The 24,620-nt window shown below is 39.7% G+C and overlaps 1 protein-coding gene across 1 annotated transcript in view; it reads left to right on the top strand.

Annotated features, from left to right (window-relative positions):
- Positions 1-892: 892 nt before the first annotated feature.
- fndc4a (fibronectin type III domain containing 4a) overlaps positions 893-24,620 on the top strand; it is a 34,380-nt gene continuing 10,652 nt past the window's right edge. Inside the window, exons 1-3 of the mRNA XM_084738070.1 lie at positions 893-1,709; positions 14,661-14,776; positions 17,355-17,559. Coding sequence (XP_084594196.1) covers positions 1,634-1,709; positions 14,661-14,776; positions 17,355-17,559 — 397 coding nt within the window. The 5' untranslated portion in view covers positions 893-1,633. The remainder of the gene's footprint in view (positions 1,710-14,660; positions 14,777-17,354; positions 17,560-24,620) is intronic.

Below are 24,620 nucleotides of genomic sequence, written 5' to 3'. Positions count from 1 at the left end.
GAATTTGAATTTGTCATCCTCTTGAATTTATACACAGCCTATAAATCGATAACAGATTATAGAAGTTGACCTAGTGACCTTGACTGGCTAGTGCCACTAGGGAATTTGTGCTACAAAGGTTTAGGCAGGTGGAGTGGGATTGGGTAGGGTTAGGTAAAGAATATTAGAGTAAGCCAATCATAGGTAAAGAAGGGGTGGTAATCCATTTGCAATCCTGCTACTGCTGTGCTCTGATTGGCTGTGAAACGTATTTTCCGTTTTCAGTCACAGTTTGGTTCGGTTTAGACACAAAAAGTACTTGGGCAGGTTTAAGGAAAAAAAACTACTTGGGTAGGTTTAGACACAAAAACTACTTAGAACAAATCCTATTTGGGTGGGCAGGTTTAGGGACAAAAGCATACTTGGGCAGGTTTAGGAGAAGATTGTGGGTTATGGACGACAAAGACCCTTTCACACCTTTGGGCTTTCCGGAAATTCACAAGGACGGTCAATGAGGCATGTACTAGCCAATCACAGCACAGTAGGGCGGGGCTAGGTGGAGCAGTCTTGGGGGGAAAGTAAGGTATGCTAGTGATTTGCAGTAGTAGCCACCAGCAACATTTTTTAACCACCTTAAAGAAAAATGTTGACAAGTTCAGCTGGGTACCAAACTCAATTATTACTGGATCACCTATGAAGGGGGACTTTTGTAAATTTTGTGTTTTCCTTTAACCACAAATTAATGCCGAAAAGGAACAAAATTCACCACAATGCAAAAAGTTTAGTGTTTGACTTTCCAGATTTCCTGGGTGCTGACCAGCCTATAGCCCCTCCTCCACCCCCAGTCTTGCTCCTAACATGAAAACTCTTTGTTATATCAGCAACTCCTTCTTGCGGTAAATATTAGCTCCTGAAATATTAAGCAGCTCCAGTGTGAGTGGTGGCGGCAGCCCCAGGTGTTTGACTGCTGCTCCCTCCTCCAACGGCACGTGGAAGATGAATCACGGTATGTTGAAGTGTTAGACAACCCGAGGGTCTCACTGAGGAGGGGCAGTGCCGGGAAAACGACTGCAGGATGACCAGCCCCGCTGCGTGTCTGGGTGAATAAACAACAGTGTTCAGGTGTGAACCGTGCACACGGAGCTGCGGAGTGGAAACTTGAAGGCGCTGCCCGTGGTGCTGACTCTCCCCCTCGGCGTCCCCTCAGTCTGTGAGGGGGGACCGACGAGCCTGCGAGCGTCATCTTCTTCTTCTTTTTTTTTTTTTTCCTCCACGACCTCCTCTTCATGCCTGAGCTCTCATGTGAACACGGGGACGATGGGAAGTCAACAGTTTCAGCCTGTCTCAGCCTGCGTGAGGACACGGACTAAGGACTTGTGGATTTAAATCCTTAAATAAATGAAGGAAAAATCCGTCTCGGCTCGACAAAATGTTTCTGAAGAAGACGCCGCCTGTTACGTACTTTGACTGGTTGTCTATTTACTGACCAGCTCGAGTCCGATTCAGACATTCATTCATTCATTCATTCATTCATTCATGAGAGGAATTCCAACATGTTGTTGATTAAAACATGAACTGCTGTGATTTAGTTGCCCTTCAAGCATAGGACGTCTGCGATTTAACCCGAGGAGAGCAACGATCGACCCGCCGAGACATGGCTCGTCTGCTTGTTTTGGTCAACTCCGTGGTCCTGTTGCTTTTTGGCAGCGACATGTTCTTGGTAGGAGCGAGTAAGTATACATGCAGAGGAGCAGATGAGTCAAATCGATTATTTGTGTGCACTTTGCAGCCTTGTAAAATGCGTCATTAGCCATGTAAAGTACTACAAAACATGAACAAGTCACTGTTTTAATTCTGCGCCTCATGATGCACTCACTCGCATCCTTCCTGCACACACGTCAAACAAAACCCCAGCTCAGCTCTAATCTCTTATTGTGATTTTCCCAGTTATTTCTGTATGTATTTTCACCATTTAACAAACATGCCCGGCTCACACACTGTATTATTATTATAGTAGCAACTCATCCAGTAACACACGTTTAAACAGATACAGAGCAGACTGTAAGCATGTTTAAGTATGACTTGTCTTCACTTTCTTTGAATCATTTATAAGAATAAGACATGGTGCTTATTTTAAAATAAATGTCTTTTACACTTAAATTCATAGCTATATAATAACCTTAAGGTTAACCTCGGTAGTTTACCCTACTTATGCATACAAATAATTAAAAAAAAAAAAAACACTGTTTGCAAGTTTACAGCAGGAAACCTATAAAGAATCTCATCTCATTCATTAAGAAAAAAACAAGGCATGGTGTCTATTTCAAAATATTTTCGTCTTTTATGTTTAAATTCATAGGATAACCTTAGTAATTTGCCCTCCTTGTGTATCTAGCCTAATTATAATATATATATATATATTTAAATGTTATCACGTTTACAGCAAGAAACTTGCCAATTATTTCCTAAAGAGAAAATCTGCACTACAGTCACACAGCCCTTTCCCATTGTGTCTGCTCACTTATAAAGTACATACTCTCAGTCTTCTTAAATCATGGCACTTCTGAATAGAGCTGCAACGATTAGTCACTAATTAAATTGGTTGCCAAATATTTCGATAATCGATTATTGTTGATTTTCAGCCATGTTTCAAGAAAAACATCAAACATTTGTTGGTTCCAGCTTGTTAAATGTGACGATTTGTGAAAATAATTGTAAGGTGCAGCCCGACTACTGAACAATGTGACTCATAAAAGCTCTTATTGGGGGGCCAAAATACACAGGGGCATTCATTTCTTTGAAATAACAGAAACACTAGTTGCAGAGCCAACACTGCCTTCAATGAGATCAAGCAGGAGTGAGATCACCTGTGTGTACACTCAGTTAAATGATTTTTTATATTCTTTCTATCGGAAGCTCAGTTTTATAGTTCCTGTTGATGCTTTTTTTTTATTTCTGTTACAGAAATGTTCTCTATCTGCACCTGCATGCATACATCTACAGTATCTCTGCCTCTTTATCTACCTGTCTACCTCTATCGCTTCCCCCCCTCGCCTCTCAAAGGGACTGAGTCTTACATGTGATAGCGCCTTGAGAGAATCAGATTGGCACTTCACTGTTCCTGTGGGTGTGCGCACTGTGCGCCTGATACAGATATTCAGAGCTGTTGTCATGTTCTGCGCTGACATGTGAAACAGCAGAGCATCTATGATCTTGGTGGAGTCGTGCATGCAGGCTGTCAAGAGCAGGAAAAGCTGTTATTAGAATAATGAACATGACACTCATAAATATAAAATTGGCGTTGCAATGAGCTTCAAAGTAAATGAAAATAAATGCTGAATTCATTAGTGCCAGAGCCGTGTGTGCTATGAGACTGTGGGATTCACAGTGACATGACATTCAGAGGAAGGTCTAAATTAATTGTAAGCCTCTTTGGTTCATGCCAGGGTTGTCCATGAAAAATTCAGCTATCCAACAAAGCAGGAAAAGGAAGCATCTCAGTGAAGTCTCTCACAGGTGATGCAATTAATAGAATTTGCTTAAATATTTTGAAAGTGATACTAAAATTATAAAATGGTGGTGATTCAGGCATATAAAAACAGTTTTTCTTTCATCTCACCTACTGAAAAGCTTCTCACTCATTCACTGAGCATGCTTTTCAACATGAGTCATGATTACACAATAACATACAAGGCACAGGTGTCTAAATTTGGACTGGTAAGATTGCAGATTTATAAAAATCTGAATAAATTATAGTTGATCCAGATGATCATGTATGTAAAAGATAGTTCAGATTTTCTGAAGTGGGGTTGTATGAGATACTGATCTACAGTGACCTCCAGTAGATTTTAGTCGGCACACCCCATTTTGGAGAAGCAGACAGGAGTACTGAAAAAAAACATAAAAGAAATTTAAGTATGCTATATTTAGAATATTTTGACCACTTTACATTGCTGTCAGACAGCCTTTTCCAAGTAGAAACAGACATTATATAACCCAAAAATAGCTCTTTCTCTTGCTCAATCAGAGTCTAGTGGCGTATTCATTCATTTTATGTTGCAGAACACAGGAGTTGCTGGTCTACCGCTGTCTTGATTGTTCAGTTTGTTTGTGTTATTGTGTGACCTCTGTCTTTTAAAGGATGAGTTTGGATTCACTAATGTCAAACAATAACACAAACAAACTAACTGATCGAGGCAGTGGTAGATCAGGATCTCCTGTGTTCTGCAAGGTAAAATAACTGATTTCACCATGGAGTTTGATTAAGTGATATTTGATCTATATAATGGCTGCTTCCTATCAGAAAAGGCTGTCCAACATCAAGGTAAAGAGGTGAAAATATTCTAAATACGGTGCACAATTAAACTGATATTAATAATTTTAGGTGGGCCTTTTTAGTTGGCTGAAATACATTAAGTTGCTGACCCTGTCCACAACAGTACATTGCTTTGCTTCTTACACTGTTACTCCTGCTGCTTCCCTCATCTGTGGTCTGTGTAGTCTGGCATCTATTGTATGTAATTATTGACTATTGATAAGTACCTCATAGAACCCCACTTCAAATTGTTTGAACTATCCCTTTAAAGTCAGGATTGCGATTCCAGTATCTAAATGTAACTGAGAAAAATTCAAATGAAGTCTTCCCAAGTCTAACAGTGTAAACTCACAGAGGGTGTATTTCTTGGTCCTTGGATGCCGGTGCCCATATTTACATTCTCACACAGTCTGAAAACAAGCATGGCAGAAATGAATCCCACAGGAGACCTACGCAAAGCTTCAGGCAGTGAGCTAATGCGAATTAGAATTTATTGGATTGATTTGGATGGCCAGGCTCATATCATTCTTCAAATTGGCAATCTGCTGTTTATAAACCTGGTGACACATTCTTGACAAATAGACGTTGCGTATTAGAGCCGAATCCATCAGAGTGAGGGCCAATGTTTGCTCATGTTGTCATAATTTAATCAGCTGTCACATGGCAGACACTTTACAAATACACGGAAAAAATAACAGGGGCATGTAGAAAAACAATATTTTATTCAATCCTAGATTTTATATCAGCGTTTTACAGTAGTTCAGACTTGTTGGTGTCTTAGACATCTGTAGAACCAGTAAAGAGTCACCGTGGCCAATAAGATTTATACTACAAACTCTAACCCACAACTTGCTCATAAATCTGCTCCTGCATGCTAGCCTGTACAGATTTGGGATGATAAAGTAATGTTAGCTCGCGGCTGAAAAGCCTCAGGGTTTGGCCTGTGATTACATTAACCTTAGATTGGCACCTGGTCCCATCTGGTCCCACTACCGTTTCACAGTCTCTGAGCCTGTGAGAAGGAAGACAGAGTGTACCTAAAGGAAGAGGCAGTAAGTGCCCAGAGAGGCTCTGAAATATATAGGAAAAAGCATATGACTTAGGCACGCCTGGCTGAACAAGTCTTTCCATCCTTATCCATAAAACAGCTTTATGCTGTTGATGCTGCACTAGATAGACGGATTCAGAGATTTAAGCAAAGATCACATGAAGTCACATCTCCCACATGGCATCTAATGTGACAGAAAGGATCTCAGAAGGGAATAAAGTTCAGAGATTAAACAAGAAAATGGTCTTCAAAGGTAATACGGGGGCAGAGAGCGCTGTGACTGAGTTAAACCAGCATGACATTGCTTAAGAGCTCCACTACCAGGCGATTTGCAACACGCAGGCCTGCGAGCAGCTGTGTGACAACCTCCTGCCGTGCCGAGGAGAACATTTAGACTTCCCACGCCTGGGCCTGAAACACATCCTGATGAAGCCGTTTGAAGATTGACTGGGCAACACATCAAAATTCAAGGCACCTGTTATGAGTTATTGCCTTTATTTATAAGATGTCAGTGAATATATTATCTCACAGGGGACATTATTAGAATAAGAGAGGGATTACATTACAAGCAGCCCTCCAAACTGTCACTAGCTTAGCGGTAATTGAGACTGAAATATGATCGATAACACAGCCTTTAAGACACCACAGCGCTTTGCCTTTTAAATTTGTTTGAAGTGATAGAAATTGTGCACCTTTAAGAGTTTTATTGTGTTGTTAGCGAATTATGGGTACTCATTCATATCAGACTTCATATTGTTCATAAAACAAAGTAGCAGCATCTGTCTCTATCCGAGACATTTACTAAATTACAGAGCAAATGTCTCTTTGTCACACTACAAACTGTAAATAAGTGCATGAGCTTTTAAATTGATTTAATCATTTCCATTTCGAAACTCATGAAAAAAAGACTGTTAAAAAGAAGTTAATCTGCAGAGGATTTCTGATGCTATCTTGAGCCTATTAGAAGAGGTCACTGACTCTGCTGCCACGCTTTCTAAAACAATTCACAGAATGTCTACTTGGCATCCACATACAGGATCTATTCACAAATACTGATGAGATTTCAGGGCCTTTAAGCAGTAAGTTAAATTGGAACTCCCCAGGTGCAGAGGTGACATGTTTATTTGCTTGAGAGTGTTATCATTTAATAACCGACATCAGGTGGAAAAAAAAAAAAGCAAACACAAAAAGGCAGCGATGTTGCTTTTTGTATTGGCAACGCATTTCAACCTTAATGCTTTCCTTCAGTCAGCCTCAAACTAAACACAGAAGTGGCTCCTGGAAATAGTAAAACATAGATAACATGTCATCTGTCACATTGTGTTCCTGCTAAATTAGACAGCTGACATCCCCAATTTTATCCTCACATCTCATTTTTCTATTTCTGTTTAATCTGTGTGTCACGGATGGTTATCCAAGGTGGCCTGTGATCAAAAGCTGTCTTATTGTGATAAATCTACTGTAAAATGTTAACACTTTATGTCAGGCCTATTCAATTCAATTCCACTTTTTTAGAAGGGCCAGATTTTAAGAATTAAAGTGCCAAGGGGCCGGACGTCTACATTTCCTATCTCTGACCTGTATATTACAAATTTAAATGTGTACAACAATACACCTTTTTATTAAACTTAATGTTTTTTTAATCTCATTGGTTTCGGATGGTACTAGATATTGGCCGACGCGCAAAGATCTAATTAGGGTTGAGCGACGTCTACCAAATTGGCATGTGATGATCTCAAGACTGAAACATCACAATGGACAATATTTGGCAACATTGTTGGCTAGCTACAGGAGGATGATAAGCTAAGAAAACAATAGCACAAATAACAACACGACTGAAAGAAACACAGTAACAGGGCCCCCCAGAGAAGAAACACTGCTGTTGCCAATTAAAACAAGCATCTTGCGTTCAACTAACTGAGCAGATTTAGTAAGAAAATAATAAACAAGACATGGAGACATTTTCCCTCTTAAGGCAACTCTGAGGGGGGACACACTACTGCAGATACAAAAGGCTTTTAAATCACAATGTTGTGATGGTATAAGACTCAGGCATCCTCACACCTATGTGACAGATCAGGTTGATTGCCAGTGACTCCCAAAACAATATATTTGACAGGTGGACAGTACTGGCAGCCACTGGCATACCAGACCTTGACCTTGACTTTGACTGTGATGTAACGCACTTGACATTAAATACATGGTTAACGTTGTAAAATGGTCACAGTTTGGTCAGGTTTAGACACCAAAACTACTTGGGCAGGATTAGAAAAAAGATTGCGGTTACATCAGTTACATGACAAAGTGACGTCCGTCACATGATTGAAGTGATGCCACGTACATAATAAAACTTAATAATCGTAAAACTTAAAAAAAAAAAAAAAAAATCCATGATGGCTTTACCTTTTTCTCGATCTTCATACTTCTCCTGTCATGTTTACTACAGCCACCAGAGGTCGCTGTCTAGTATTCAATGGATATATGAGTGGAAAGCTGCTGGCATATTCGACCTGGAAACATGGTTTTCTGGCGAGGACAGTACTGGAATAGATATCATGAAGACAAACATCTCCACTATTTAATATAAGATTTATTTGTTAACATTACATTAAACTGTCATATGTGGCTGCTTTTGACATTGGCTGTCATGATACCATTATAACTGTGTTATGATTATCTTCCTTGACCTCATCAACAGTGGTACAATTTGGACTAGTCATTAAAATGTCATTAAGTGTTATTACACTGTCAAATGCTTTCCTAACAGTGTCATGAATAATTTCCTTGACAACAGTCATAAACATTCACAAAGACTCTTTCACATTTGTGACAGGTGTCATTTCTGTCTTAAGCACACCCTTTCAAATAAAATGTTACTACTAAAACCTGACTGTTTGCCCATAAAAACATCTCTAATCAATCTCTTCACTGATGCTGTGAATATACAGTATAAGCAACCATTAAACACTATGCATAAATCAGGATATAATCCACAACTGTGCTTCGCAAGCAAAAATAGAGGACAAAATATAAGATGCCATGGCCGTCGCTCTGACAATTTCAAACTGGGCTCCTTTCCACGTGGCTCGTCAGCCATTCAGAGATCTACCTGCACTTTCACTATCTCTCTGTGCACTCTGGTTAGATGGGGAATAGCTAATGTGCTGGGCTTTGGCTATATACGCTATGATTCATCCTGGCAGCGCGCCCACATCCCAAGGGGAACTGTATCCTGACCTATTGCTGTTTGATTTCAGATCTTACGTAACCCTTTCTTTGGAGTGGGGCTTACTCAGGCACACGTGGCCAACAACAAATATTGAAGTATCCACAATGACACTTAATACTGCAGAAGAGAACATCAAACAAGCTGGAAGGGAAAATTGGAAAGAGGATTGGACTATTTGACTTAATAAAAAATATTTGCATTAGAAAATCACATCATCTGTTGTTTGCTCATGAGCCAACACTGATTAAATATTGGAGGCGTTGAGAGCATTCCTTCTTATTTATCATGAGCGTCTAACATATCAAATGAATGAATACAATGTCAGTTTGCAGTTTGGTTTTTTTATGTTCTACAGCCCCAGAAGTCACCTTACTCAGGCACCTCAAGCTGAAAATGTACTTGTCCAGCTCAACCGCATGCAATTGAAACAACATCATATAGGAAGGGAGCACTTATACATTAGTGATGATTCATGGCCTGTTTCAACTGGACCGTCACTCGCTCCATCACCAGTAAATGACCCGCAGACAATGCATCATGGTTACTGGCTGCTTTTCTGCCCATGCATGGCTGTCTATAACCCCCATTACCTAAAGGACAATGAGCTTCAAGAAAAATGAATGTGTCCCGTCTTAGATAAATGTTGCAGCTGATTCTGAATAATGTGTGTGCTGTACGACACGTGCTGACAACAATCAAGGCTTGATAGTCTTTTCCTGTTAACTAGTCAGATTTATCCTGACAAAACAAATGAATTTCCCTGTTATTTTGTCAAAATGTGTATTGGAGGCTGATGCAGCTGCAAGAATCAAAGCTTCTGTGCAGCTTTTAGAGATACAAGGCTGTTCATTGTCAGTTTTATAATGAACTACAAGAGTGCATTCAGTAGACATATTCACAAGGCAACAGATGGTGAAGCATCATCAGTTTTTGTTTATTTTTGTCTTTATGGTGTTTTTTGTATAGTATAGATTCAGTTTTCTTTAAGATGCATAGAATAGTGTCATAGTAAACCAATGGTGAAACATTTTGTTGTTTCTTTAGAACGTTACAAGAAACCAGGCGGCTTTAAAACAATAACAGACATAGAGAAATCTAAATTTTAGCAGAAACTCACTTAAGCCAAAAGTGAATTATTTACACTTGATGTTGCCTGTTCAGCCAGCTTGTCCCAGTGGAAGCTGTGGTTATTCGGGTTAATATTTTGGCATGGACCTTATTTGATTGTGCCCAGTGACTGAATTTAATGCCAACAAGTAACCTGTATCATGTTCAAGTTTCAATAAAGAGTCTCACTACAATGAAATGGCTCCTATGGGGACTAGCAACATCACAAATGAATACAACTGGCCTGATGGAATTCACAAGAGTCTAAGCTTTCCATTCATGCCAAATTTATGCAATCCCAAGACTGTTTATGGACTGCAGAAATATTCAAACATACCAATTTTAGAAAAGGAAAAAATAACACATTTATACTGCATGCAAAAACACTTTTAGCCCCAAACTGCATGGGATTAATATAAAGTGGGCTTGTCTAAGTGGAAGACTCTTGGTTCCTCCCCATTTTTCTTTCAAACATTTTGAGGTGAGGGGTCAAGAGACCCCTTTGAAAATGGCTATGCCAGGTTTTTCAAAATTTAGCCGAACTTTGGAGGGCTGTTTAGCCCACTTCTTCACAAGCTGGTCACAACATGGTTGGTAATAATGGATGCATTAGGTCATAGTTTCATATGCTACCAGTATTTTTATTCTAGCTTTAAAGGGACCTATTATGCTCATATCCAGCTTGATATTTTCATTCTAGGATTCTACTAAAGTAGCTTTGCATGATTCACAGTTCAAAAACTTCCTTTCTTTCTTATACTGGCCCTTTAAGCAGCCCCTCTATTCACCCTCTGTCTGAAACAAGCCATCTGTCTCTTTAAGGCCCTCTTCCTAAAAGCCAACTTTCTTCTGATTAGCCAACCTCTGTGGAGTGTTGGCTGTCGGGTCAAACTAATTACTGTACAGAAGTACAACTCTTTGCTTTTGACGTATTTCAAGACAGTGTTTTCTAGTCCTCCCTTTTTCTGACTGCCAGAAAGATTTACATGTTGTTTGCAGCTACTTTAGCCGCTAGTTGGATAGTTAGCTCAGCGATATGACTGGCTATACAAGACCACAGCACCCATTGCTTCTAATCACCATCTTAGCGTGGAAAATTGCTATGTGGGGCACTGAATCTTATTGATTTACTGTTTATCAGACCACAAATGATACAAGAATTCAGTTGTAAAAACAATAGAGGTAGCTGGAGTGTTTCTGATTACTGTACACAAGCACGCAACTTTTTAACTTTATTCACTGGTTTTTGTGAAAATGTATAATATATATCATAGAGGAAATATTTTCTGTTTTTCCCTCTGATGTCCTCTGGCTGCTCTGCCCCAGCTTTAGGTGATTTATGGAGTTTCCTGGTGGACAAAGCTTTACTCGTTGTTAGCAGTTAGCTGTTTTAGCTGCTAATTGCTAGTTAGCTCAGTTTATCATGCAGCTGTTTCTACACAGCTAACTAGCATTATTACACACATATGTTAAATACTCAATTTTGGTCAATTGCAGCACTGTACATGCAGATAATTGGATAAGAGGCAATTTTATAGCTTTATATCAGGTTATTCTTAATATATATTAATTTGAAAGTTCCTGTATTCTGCCTTTGTAGATCTTACCAAAATTATTGGGTCATACCAACTTCCATTTTATCTCATCACTTTATCTTTAAAATGCAGTATAATGGCAAATTTGATAAAATCCCTATTCTGAAAATGATATGAAATGATATTGCACTTATTATAGTTATTCTTTACATTAGTGATTTACTACTGAGATAAAAATGTAATCCTGGAATGTAAAAGCTGTGCAACTTCTGAGGAGGGTTTTTCTCTTGATGCTTTGTCAGATTTCAGCTAATTAGTGTCCCAGCATGTTGTCATGTAGGTTTACTGACAATAAGTTCTCTGTTATTATTCAGTTATTATCATTTGTGTGGCCATCAAATGTTCCTGACACAAAATTAGCAGCAGTTTAGACATTGTCAAGGCACAAGGACATAAGAACCATTATTGTAAAATATGTATGACTCATTCACCTCAGCTCTGCAAAGATCAAGGACAGTATATATACTATATGAGTCTTGGCTTCCCTCTTAACCTACTGTACATCTATCTGAACACTTTATACCACCTGCTTCCATAAATAAGCTTCTCATTAAATGGATAAAATGAGACAGACGTAACCTCTTAACCTCTCAATACCAGTGACACCAGCAGCTAAGTCCACTTTCCTCCCCGCTCTCCCCGCAACTGGAACATTAATTTCCTCCTGTGCTCTCTATCGCAGGCTAAGCATTAGTCTGCCCTCTTGTTCATCTCACTTGCTGCCCTCAGCAAACCAATCTCTGACCGTGTCATGAGCCCGAGGAGCCGAGCGCCATGCCTGTGTTTGACCTTGACCCCCCTCCGCATGGTGGTTCATAATGCCCCAAGGGAATGAGATGGGAAGACTTATAGCCTCGTCTGACCCCAGGGTCTTGAGATCTGCTTGAATGTCACCTTTTGCACTGAACACAGAGGCCATCATTGATTGTCTCTGAGATAAAACAGGCAGAAGTGCAAGAGGAGTAAGGGAGGGAGAGAGGGGGAGATAAAAGGGGAGACGTGGGGAGATAAGAGGACAGGGATGTGAGAGGGACTGATATAGAAAACGGCAAATCATTTGAAATGGCTCCCAATTTCATCATTCTGTCTTTCATCTTTCTCTCTCGAGTGCACTTTTTGGATGAAATATTGTCCTTGTGCAGCACATGCCTTCGGCTGTCATCTCAAGACAACTGTGTTACGGGTTATTATGCCTGTGCCCCTTGAGTTAATAAAAGCAATTGAAATACAAATGGACTGTACAACTGTCAATTAACTTGCTTTGTTGTAAACTGCTCCAGAAACCTTTAACTAGAAATCTTACTATAGAACTTAAAGAGCAGCTGTGAAACTGTAATTAAATCTAATTAGGCAAATTCTGTCTCCTTGTATTCATCTGATTACATCCCCATAAGAAATCACTCTTTTTGCCATTATTTTTCACATATCTGACAGCTTAAGACATGTCCACTCACTTGACCTTCTCAACATAACATCAGTTGCTTTCTGTGACAACACACAAAGTCCATTATAGCTGTGTTAACGATAAAAGCCCAGAAGATGCCCTCCAGGTCCCCATCTGCCCGGCCAATCCCATCTTACCTATCCATCCATCTGACCCAAGCGATTGCTCAGAGCCTGTGAAGCCATACGGCGCCCTCTATTAGAGCTGTCACCGTCTGTTTCTCCTGGCTTTTTGCTTTCCCGGGCTTTTGTCCCACTTTGCAATCAACATGTCCAGTGGCAACCAAATCATGATAGATGGCCGAGAAGTGGCTGGGTGAAGAAATGTAACCCTGTCTGAGGGAGGTGGACATGAAGTGGACACTGTGGTTACTTTAAAAAGGCCAGTTTGTCAGGCTGACACATGAGATTGTTTAGAGGGGAGGAGAAAAGAAGTGTGTGGGGGGGGGGGTCATACATACAGTATCAGCAGCAGGTGATTTGTTAATTTTTAACAGGGTGGATGGACCCAGTTTGTTTCATTCACCCGTGATTAACGAATTGGCTCGTGAATGACGATTACAGATCCAAAATGAAACTGACAGAAGCATGGGTGGAAAATGTGGGGGATGGGCCCCACCCTTCTGGAAAAAACAACAAGTTGTTCCCCCTCATTGTAAATTCTGTTTGCTCCATTACATCCTGTTTCAATCTTGAGGGGGCAAATATGGCCACCATGTTGGCACAGGGTGGTCTAATATCTACGGGGGAAAGAGATTTATCCACATTTAAAATCATCCAACCAAGGATACTTCGTTATATTAAAAATGTGGGTTTTCATACCAAAATACTTGTCTTTTAGTATTACAAGTGTCCTGTATATAATGTTGCATTTAATACAACATTACTTTTTGGGGCACTTTTGGTCTCAACTTCAGGAATCGCTCTTGAAATTTTTTTTTCTGTTTATTGATCCCCAACAGTGAAATGAAATATCTGTCCTTTTGACAGAAGGGAACTCAGATGAAAAAGTCACAAAATTCCATTTGCTACCTCAGCACCATGGACAGCACCATAGATTTACCAATACACAGCACAGTTAGGCCACTAATATTTCAGAAGCATGGTCGGGGTCATAGATTCTAACTTGCACAAACATAATTCAGATAAATGATCAAAGAGTCAGGCAGACTAAACTAACATATTCAACCACACAACCACTCAGCCCTCTACTTTCCATACCGCTACTCCTTCTACCCTGCCCCTGCTACTTGCGGATGGAGAGCGGGACGGCTTCCCCCTCAAATCACCTACTGCATCAATGATATCAGTGATTTTAGTAAAAACACAAATTACAAATGTTGCACTGACTCCAGAGTTATATATTATATATTATAATTTATTTTTCACTGACAGCGCCTTTGAAAACAGTCAAATGCATGACAGTATGTCTGTTACTTCTGTACTTGTGTGATAAAGCAGTTGAGATGGCAAACCAATGCTTTATCGGTCCGAGGACAATGGATCAGAAAACGTTGAACAGAATTGTACAAGTCAAACTACACTCCAAACAAATCCTCATTAAGCAGGTGCTACAAAACACCAGAAAGATGAACACAGGTAGCCTTTTAAATGGCAATTTCAGTCTAGTCCACTGCTTGATAAAATGAGACCAAACAGCTTTAAGTACCATGATGACACAGAGAGCCTTGTGTCCCATAGTGCTGTTGTATTTTCTCATTCTGTTGGCCAATTCATCAGCAAACCTGACTGCATGAATTTCGAGACACATACTCTGTTATTCATTTTTACTCCAAAACAAACACCTGTGGTGCGTTCAAAGTGCCAGCACAATGTTTTCTAGACTTTCCAGGTGCAGCGTGGACACAGATGGCACGGATAATATGATATCTAGAGAAGTGGGTGGATTAACAGACCCTTCTGTTTCTGTTTCCTTTGCTCCAGACCGGCCACCGGCTCCTGTCAATGTGTCCGTCATGCACCTGCGGTCCGACTCGGCAACTGTATCCTGGGAGGTTCCAGAGGGAGACATAATAATTGGCTTCTCTATCTCGCAACAGGTAAATCCTAAACTTGTAATGTAAGTCAGGGAGACAGTGGATGGCTTAGCAGATCACACCCAAAAGAGAAAATTGCCTCAGTTTTATTTTTGGCTGGAGCCATCTGTGGTTTGGCGTTGAGCCTTCATCGTGCCCTGTTGAAGTTTTGTTGGCATGCCCCCCAGTCACCTGGAATTCATATTCAGTTTTGTTTGTTGTTATTGACAGCCTGTAGAACATAGTGACATACAGTGGTATGGTTGAAAATGTTTTTTTGGGCAATAAAATGATAAAATATTAAATGACAGAGGTCCATAAAGGAGCTTTTGTGAGATCAGCAAACACCCCGCTATGTATCAGAAGTGTGATCAGCATACTGAGCAAGTAGAAGCATATATACAGAAGATCCTGGTTGAGTAAAGATGTGTTTTCCTCTGGATGTATATTCTTAGGGAGCTCCTAAAGCTTTTCTTAGTATGCAGAGCGGCTGACTTAATCTTGCCTTCAAGCCTGGAGTTGGAATAAAACTGGGCATGGTCGATTTGTCAAGAGAAAACAAGGCTGCAGGAGGGAATGAATGGAAGTATGCGAGGCTGCCAAACCAGCATTTCGTAGGATGAAAAGATTTCAAAGGTTTAAAACAGGAGACCCAGTGAATGCTAACACTGAATGGCAGAATGCCATATGCCATATATCATGTGTACGCTAAACAGTCAAGTCCACAAAAAACAGAAAGAAAAGTGGTATTTATTTCTGAATATTTGCGTGCTTATTTACGTGACTCTTCAGCCAAATTAATGGCTTTGCTCCTGGTGAACACAGCAAGACTGGGACCGAACGCTGCTTCCAAGACCCACAGTGGATTGATGGCAGTGAAAGCTGGTTTGTTCGCCAGGATTGGCTCCTGACTCCCTGGGGCTCAGTCAGCTAATTTAGCTGCATAGCTAATCAAGCTGTCAGCAGTTAGCGGTTAGCTACTTTAGCAACAAGTAAAGCTATCTTTCCATCAGGAAACTCTGTAAATCACCTTGCTACTGTATTCCCTGTCAGTCTCAGAGACTGTCTTCAGTTTTTGTCGGCCATTTTCACTGGGAGGCCGCTCAGCCTGGCTCCATTGTCTGCTAACAGGAGCTAAGTTAGCAAAGCTCTGATCCAGAGTTGAGGCTGACCAGCTGGAGGACATAACAGGGAAGCCAGAAAAGCATTTTCTCCATAAAATATGATCCACTTTCACTCAAATCAGTAAATAGAGTCATTATGTTGTGTTTTTGTACATTATGTAAATCGATGAAGCCCAATCCCCGGCCCATCGTACGCTCCAAGCAGCTAATGACAGTTGTTGAAGCAGTCTGCTGTAAAATTCCAAGCGCATAATCTGCTGTCAGATACCACTTTCGCCAAAGTGATGAAATAAATTCTAGCCAACAGGCCCGTAACAGCAGTATTTTGTGGAAACAGAGCAAAGCTTGAGGTGGCAAACATCTTGGAAGACACACCGATTGTTGCTAGCCAGCTAACATATGAATTTTAAGGTTAGCTCTTCATTGCTAAAAGTTGGAGAATGATTGATAGGTGGATGCCATGATATTATTGGTTGAAATAGGTTGGTTCTACCTTACATAGGACCACGTCATATTTTGCTTTAAAGGAAGAAAACATGATTGGATTTTCAATAATTCTGATATAAAATTCAAAGAAATAAGGTTTTCTTTTTGTATTTTTGGCATATATTGTTAACTAGGTGCACAATATGACAGGGGATGTGATCTAAAAGGTATTTTTCATTTTTAACTTAACTATTGCAGCTGATGGAGTGTATACAACAGTCAAACGCCTCTCCTTAGGGCTCTTCATCATGTTAGGCTGTGGAATTTGAACATGTTTGTTAATTCCCTTGAGTGTATATGGCAATTTAATCATTACTTATTCACTATTTACTGAGAGTTTTTTGTCACATATCTCAGTCGAGCAGGACCATAAAAAGCACATAAAAAGAGGACATCTGGCCCAAAGCCACTTGAAGTGCAGATGGGCTATAGAGCACACTAAGAAGGGAGCTCTGCACATAAGCAGGAGGAATAATTCTCGCAGCTTTGGGTCTTGAGTGCTCCAATAACATTCTGAAAGGTCAAAGACAAAGTCTGAGACTTTGAAAACTTTTGACTGAAGGTACTTACAGTCTAAATTAATCAGAATATTGACTCCACGACTTTTCAATTTCAAGTCAAGACTCCATATGGCGAAAATGGGGTGCCAACTGTTAACATAATAAAGTACTCAGCATGTTGTTCGCCAGCACCTTGAGTATTTTCTGGTTGGTCACCTCCGTCTCACATTATTACAGCCTGTATAGAGTTTCATGATTGTTTTTAGCTTTTGTATGATGTTGGAGGGTGATACATCATTCATGCAATATTGCCCATTAAAAATGAAACACATTCAGTCAAACAATGCAACCTCTTGTGGAAGTTAGAGAGTCTTCCTTAGGGACACACTTGTGTTTCTGTGTGGTCACCTTGATCAACCCATTGCCCACTCAATTGATTATTGTAAAAGATTAATCCACTGCGTTGTTCTCTAACCCTGTTCCCATCCCTAGAGGCAGGAAGGACACATGCAGCGCTTCATTCGGGAAGTCAACACCACCAGCCGATCTTGTGTTCTTTGGGACCTGGAGGAGGAGACAGACTACATTATCCAGGTCCAGTCAATTGGCCTCTATGGAGAAAGCCAAGCCAGCAAGAAGGTCCATTTTCGCACCCTCAAAAAGTCAGACCGCTTCCCATCCAACAGCTCCAATCAAGGTAAGCTGCTCTGATATATAGATATTAATAATTATATGGCAAAGCTCAATTGAAAAAAGGTGTTTCTATCTGTGTCCAGGGACAATAACAGAGTGTGATTCAAAGAGTACGGGCTTGTGTTTCCTCAAATACAGTTAAACCTTTATATAAGTACAAGGCTGGCATTATGTTTTCATCATCATAATCAAGTCCTTTAAAAACACTTGAACCAACAATCAACCTATCCTGCTTACAAGTACTGTTTGTGTAGCCATGTATACAATATACAACTCCTTGTCTGGGAAATAATTTTAAAAAACTGTTAACAAAACTAAAACCCTATTTGCACACACATCTCTGTTTCATTTGGCTTATTTGCACGGAATAAGTAAAGTCTGTATTCTACTCACATTTACTGACATTATATGATGCTATGCATCACATCAATGTTTCAGAAGCTACATTAATAATGTAGTTAGTGTAGCATTGTTTTTCCCACTTTCGGCATGTTACAGGCATAAACAGCCTCCACATTTGCTGCTTGTTTCAATCACGTAACAGATGCTTTGTGGCTGTGCTTGAATATGACAACCTTTTTTTTGGTTCTAACTGTCATCATGACTCATTTTAAACATAAATATAGCCTCTCTTACAGCGCAGCTGTTGACTGCTGTTCAACAAATGAGTTACAATCAAATTTCATACTTGTTCAGTTGTCTGACAGCAGAAAACAGTTCTTGAAAAAATAAAAAAACAACCTTTTGGCACTGATTTTATCACAGCGCCCGTTCTGTGTTTTGTGAAATATGGTAGGTAATTTGAGGTGTAATTATTAAATTATTATACAACCGTTACAAATAATGAGGCCACTCTGCATATAAGCCATTTTATCAAGATATTTGAAATTATTTTGGGAAAAAAAAAAACATCAAACACAATTTATCAGTTCTTGCAGAGCATGTTACATTGATTAAAACATAACTGAAGGTAGACTTTGAAAACGCAAAAACATAAGGCATCACTAGGTGATACATGCCTTCATTAGCAGAACATGGCCAGTGTGTTCAAACTAGCAAAGCAGATGCAGCAAAGAATATAATAAATGTTCACTTTTATTTGACCCAGCACAGTGATATGCCTCTCTGTAATGTATTTTTGAATGATAATGTAATTTAATGATACAGAGCCATATACACTTTATCAGGCCTTGAATACACAGGCAATACTTGTTAGTAGGATAAATTCATTGAATGTTTTGGTGTCTTCGTGGGATCTATTAAATTATATATCATTTAATTTCCAGGCATTGTGTTAGTTAGTTCAGAGTCTCTTCAAGTCAACAAGGTGCTATAAAGTTTGTCAAAATGTAGTTGATCAGGTCTCTGCAGCACATTTTCACAATGTTTAAGCACACTCTGTTACATAACATAATGCTTTGCTTTTAATTTTACAGTCCACAGTACAGCCACAGGCCTTTTTCCCAAGGCACAGACAGAAACAACCCATTATAGATGCTTTTCCTACTAAAGCCTCTTCTGGCTGTTGAATGCTTTTAAGCACCCTGACATTGAAAATGAGGTACAGTAAAGGCTAGCGCCGACACAAGTTCGAGCAACCTGAAGCACCCTCTCACCGTGTCCCAGTGAGGGGGGCTCTACGTGCTTCATGCAGGTTTATTTTCTCCTAGACACCAATTCATTATTGACAGACTCTTCAAGCGTGGCTGCAGGCAAGCTCCTCTGAATTTATGCAACTCTATATCAGTCCTGGTGCCTAATCAGGATTCTGACACATACTCTAAAGCACTTTGGATTCAGTGTCTGGGCTCGGGCTCATGGGCTGTAGGAAATATGAAGACCGTGACCAATAGAGAATAAGTTCAGTGGCTCTCAATTCCTTACAGCACAGATGAGGAAAGAGTGTGAAGAGCTATTTTCTTTCTATTGTAAGCATTTTGGGAAGAGTCTAAACTTCTTAAGAAAGTCTTTTCGCTAATCTGCATTAGTTCAGCAATGATTATGGGATGAGCCAAATACATTTGACATTGGTCTGGACCCAGGCGTGTCACAAACATTTTTTCCTCTGTTATCTTACGGTCTGGTTGAGGTTGTGAATTTAAGAAGAAGTGCTGATGCAAGTGACTCATAAATGTTTCTCTTTCGCTGACTCAGGTTTGGTACCATTAGTTAAGCTGGCAAGTTTGGCGAAAGAGAAAGAAATGAATTCAGGCTCAAGTTCAACATAAGAGCCTCTGTGCTCTCCATTAAGCTAATACAATCACTGGCATTACACTCCTTTCCTGTTGCTTTACATCGAACACTCAGGAAATGATTCTCTGTACTTATTTTTGAAGGTAAAAGCAATGGATTTTACAAAGCTAAAGATCATCAATATTTGAACAAAGTGCTGAGCATTAAAAGACCTACGGCCAGCGCCATATGTACTACTTTTTCAAGACTCTTGGAGAAGATTCACAATGCAACATTAATCAGGATTTGTAGCCCCCCTGAGTCATCCAAGTGGGTCAGAAAAACAGCCCATTCGAGGGATGAGCTTCATTTGTGGGACTTTGTTTTTGTAAGTGTAGAAGCAATCAGTGTCAGCTTTTCATAAATCTAATACCAGCACTGCTGACTTCTCATGCCCCAGTTACTAAGTCCAATCACATCAAGTTTTTCCAGCTCTTGTCAAGTTTATTGCTCGGCTTATCTTTTCGTGTTTAGCTCTGTTGCATATTGTATATTTTCACTCTAATGTTGTTGGCAAATCTATTGTGGACAGAGTGGGAAAAATACACACAATAACTGTGACTAATACTCCCTTAATAAATAAGATATGAATACTGGGATATTTGTATCTCAGTTTCAGATCAAGCTTAATGAATACAGAGACAGTCACAGTAATCTAATGCTCTGCCTGTGTGATGAACGTTACAACACTGATGCAATCATTAAAACAACATAAAAAACTAACTGCAACACAAAATTAAAGGTATTTAAAAGATACTACCTGAGGTCACACATCCTAATTGACATCTTCATTATGACCTGATTCAGGTGAGTCTTGAGCGGGATAAAAACATGTATGCAGTATATGACCAAAATGTGAAGTTTGTTGCTGCTGTATAGCGCCATCAACTGGTCAAATTGACCCAAGTTCAACACTGCACTCCCTCGGGTCCTCAGCAATACATCTGCCAAGTGTAAAGTTGATCTAAAGAATAATTTGTGAGATGTGAGAAGGACATACATACAGACACACAGAGATTCCTTCTTTTATAGTTAGATTGGGCAGCTACGCTATTGCGTGATTCCACTTGGCACGGCTGTGTGGCGTTTCAGGTGTGGTGCGGCAGCCGATCCTGATCACAGCTGTTCGTGTCGATGCTTGCGATTCCAGCTCCAGTGAAACAGCTCTGAATATGCACTGATTGTATTTTTCACAGAAGCCACGTCAAGCTACACACAGCAGATGGAGTGGGCGGGAAGTCAGACACAGGAACCGCATAGAGAATCTGTTACTTTTCAAAATAAAACACCAATCATGAAAACAGACAAAAAAAAAAGGAAACCATTTAACTATGTAACCAACTTACTGATAGTAGACGCAAAAAACAATCATAAAAGACCAAACCAATAAAATGTGAGCAAGTCAACAAAATCAGCTGGGCAAAATGCTCCTCTTCCATATGGAAGTTACGTACGTGGCATCAACTAGCTAATAAGGCTAACATTAGCCAACGGGATGTTAACTGTCAAAAAATTTTGTAAAAGAATTTATCAATATAAAAAAAACTAGCCTCTTCTCTTGCACTCCTTTGACACACTTCTTTAAGCCACAAATTGTATTCCCACAACCCCTGAAAATAAATTCCCCTTGTTTTTTGTAAATTAAAGTTCTGCCCCTTAACGAGCTTTTAGCTACTCAGAAAGGTTGTTTACAAAGTTTCCTCCTAAAATAGCAACATACAGTATGTATTCCTCATAAAACCTAATGCACCTTAATTTAATGTGATAGTTTTTGTTTGGGATCTTGCCGCTCACCATTGTTCCTTAAAAGCCTTTTTCATCCAGCTGGCTCCAGTATCAGAGACATTTCAGCGATCCTTTGTCACAGCCAAGTGCCTCCTATTGAAACTAAATTGATTTGCGGTATAGACCGAGCATCCCCAAGAGCCAGAGATATGATACCCCATGAATCAATAATGCTTTTATTTTTTTTGCTCAAAGCAATTCTCTTTGATAATGTGATTGCATATTAGTGCATATAGTACGCCACTGTCTGTATACGGCTGGGCCAGATTCAGAATCCATCTATTTCATACAAAGCCTCTCCTGGCAAGATACACAGCACGTGTTGCTGGAGAATTTGAATTTAAATAGGCTACTGTGGATTTTTTCCCCCAGGATCAATACGCCTTTCTATTTCAATTCCATTAGTTCCATGGAAAGCTTTTAATCAGAGTATTTATATTTATGTGTTTTGCCTGCCCTTCAAGGGTGAGGTATGTTGTACTGTGGTCAGAGGAGCAGGGTAATGACTTTAAGATTGTATTAGTATTCCATTAATTTCAACAATGTCTATGTTTGTACATTTGTAAAGTAAATATATTTCCTAAGAGCTCAAATGGAATTAATTTCACAGAGGTATAATCCCAGCATAATGAAGGGACTTTAGATACACACTATAAAATTTATTAGAGAACTGTAAGGAAAGAGGGGCAATTAACATGTTGTATTTCATAGCAGGAATAGAGGTGTCACAGTCACTACAAAAAAAAAAAAATCACCAAATGTTATATAAATCATTCCCAAACAAAAGCCAAGAAACTGCTAAAAATGCTACCTGCTGCCACTAAGCTGTCAAGCTGCCTCACACAGGAGAGCAGAAAGAGAATATTTCAAAGGATGAATGCCTTGAGCAGTCAAACCTAACTAGGTAGGAGGTCCCCTTAGACACAATTACTGTGTGATACTTCAAAGAGATGCCAAGCTGTGTTTGCTGAGTCAGAAGCTACACCTAGACTCTCCCATTAACACCACTGAGACACAGGTACGCTACACACTGTGTGCTACGTGCAGAATATTCTTTTGACTTCACCTGGTACACAATTTCACAACTTTCCAGCTTCTGTTAAAGGGATAGTCTGGGGTTTTCTGAAGCGGGGCTGTGTGAGGTATGAAGCATGAAGCAGTCGATACACCCCCAGTTTGTAGAAGCAGCTGGAGTACCTCTGTGGGAAGCAAAGCAATGTACTGCTGTGGACAGGGTCAGCAGCAGAGCATGTTTTAGCAAGGAAACTGCTGTTAAATAAGCCAAATATCGCTCTGTCCAAAACAATCAGATTTCACTGGCAAAATCAGTCATTCTACCTCGCAGAGTCAATTGGTTAGTTTGTTTGTTTTATTGTGTGACCACTGTGTCTTAAGAGGTTCGTTCAGCTTCACCAGTAACACTAACAAACAAACTATGAGATCAAGGCAGTGGCAGACCAGCAGCTCTCATGTTCTGCAAGGTAAAATGACTGATTTTGCCAATGCAGTCTGATTGAGCGAGAGAGATATTTGGCTTATATAATGGTGATTCTGTCAGAAGAGAGAAAAAAAAAAGGACTGTAAGCAGATCGCTGACTATGAATAAGTACCTCATACAACCCCACTGCAAATAATCCAGACTTTCTTTAATGTTTTATGTAGATATATTTTAATAGCCTGCTAAATGGCCTGCATTTTATAAAGCTTTTCTAGACTATTGACCACTTAAAGCGCTTCACACACATATTCACTCATCAGTGTTACTGCTATCAGGAATAATTTGGGGTTCAGTCTCTTGCTCAAGGACACTTTGACTTGCAGACAGGAGGAGCCCATTTAGTGGCCTGATTCGTGGACGCCCCGCTCCATCTCCTCACCTCATGCTAATTTGCTAGTATTTGGTAAGTTGTAATATTAGAACTGATACAATTACAGTATTAATTAATTGAAAGTTTAATAAAATACTGATCAATTAATAATCAAAACATTTTTCAAGCAAAACTGATACCAAAATACAGTTTTTCAATTGTGATAATTTATTGCTGTTTTGTTAAAGGATAGCAGTGAATTTCATTTCCTAACCCCTCACAGAATTTTATTCGTCCAAGAGAGTAGCCTTGTGCTATCTTTGTACAAACTGGTGCACAAGTGGCATCCACAGCTGTAATTTCTTTGCTTAAAGTGAAGAAGTGACTCGTCAAACTTAGAAAATGTAAATGAAAACATATCCAAGGTTTAACGTGTAAAATTTAATATCTTAAATTTGTGCTTAATTCTTCACATTTTCACACATTTTCTCAGATTCAGTTCGGTTCATTTCAGCAGCATGTTGAACGTTGAACGTTTTAAATGTGAAATGTAACCCTAAAAAACCCAATAGCCCAGTATCAAGGAGACAAGATAGTCCAAGAATAAATCACATGATGCATCTTTGTGACACTTGTACAGCACCCCTGGTGTGTTGTTACACAGTTTCCCGACACAGTTCACAGCCACAAACAACATCATGGGATTTGGGGTGAGCAGAAGGAAGGTCGACTAATTATCTCAACACAAACTCTTTGGTGCACCAGAGGCACCACAATCCGCTCATTCTCCACCAGCAGATCCTCACACAGCATATCGCATGAAATATGTATGAAACAGCAGCGAGATATGTTATTCAGGTCATCTGAAATTCTGTTCATTCACTCTGTTGTATGAAGCCTATTGCATCTAATATGAAAACATACATTCATGTATTCTGTATCTGCATGCTGCACAGTGTGCATGTATCAAAGCACTTTTCCACCTTACAAAAGTTAAACTAGAAAACTGCAAACAAGAACAAGAAGTTCAGCTGGAAAGTCTTGCAGAATACAAAAGCCTCAGAGATAAATTCATTACTGAAAAGCCTTTGATGCTCTGTCATCACCCTAACACTACTACCAGCAGTTTCTCTGTGTAGAGACAGAAAGAAAAACTATATTATTGAGTGGGCTGGGGGATAGAGGGGATGTGGGATTAATAAACTGGAGAGCAGCTCGCAAGGGCACTGACCTGAGTCCT

Source organism: Lutjanus erythropterus, chromosome 15 (assembly GCF_056507025.1).
Source record: "Lutjanus erythropterus isolate fLutEry1 chromosome 15, fLutEry1.hap2, whole genome shotgun sequence".
Classification (NCBI taxonomy): Eukaryota; Metazoa; Chordata; class Actinopteri; order Lutjaniformes; family Lutjanidae; genus Lutjanus; species Lutjanus erythropterus.
The sequence above is the reverse complement of the archived record's forward strand: the minus strand, read 5'-3'. Positions and strand labels throughout refer to the sequence as shown.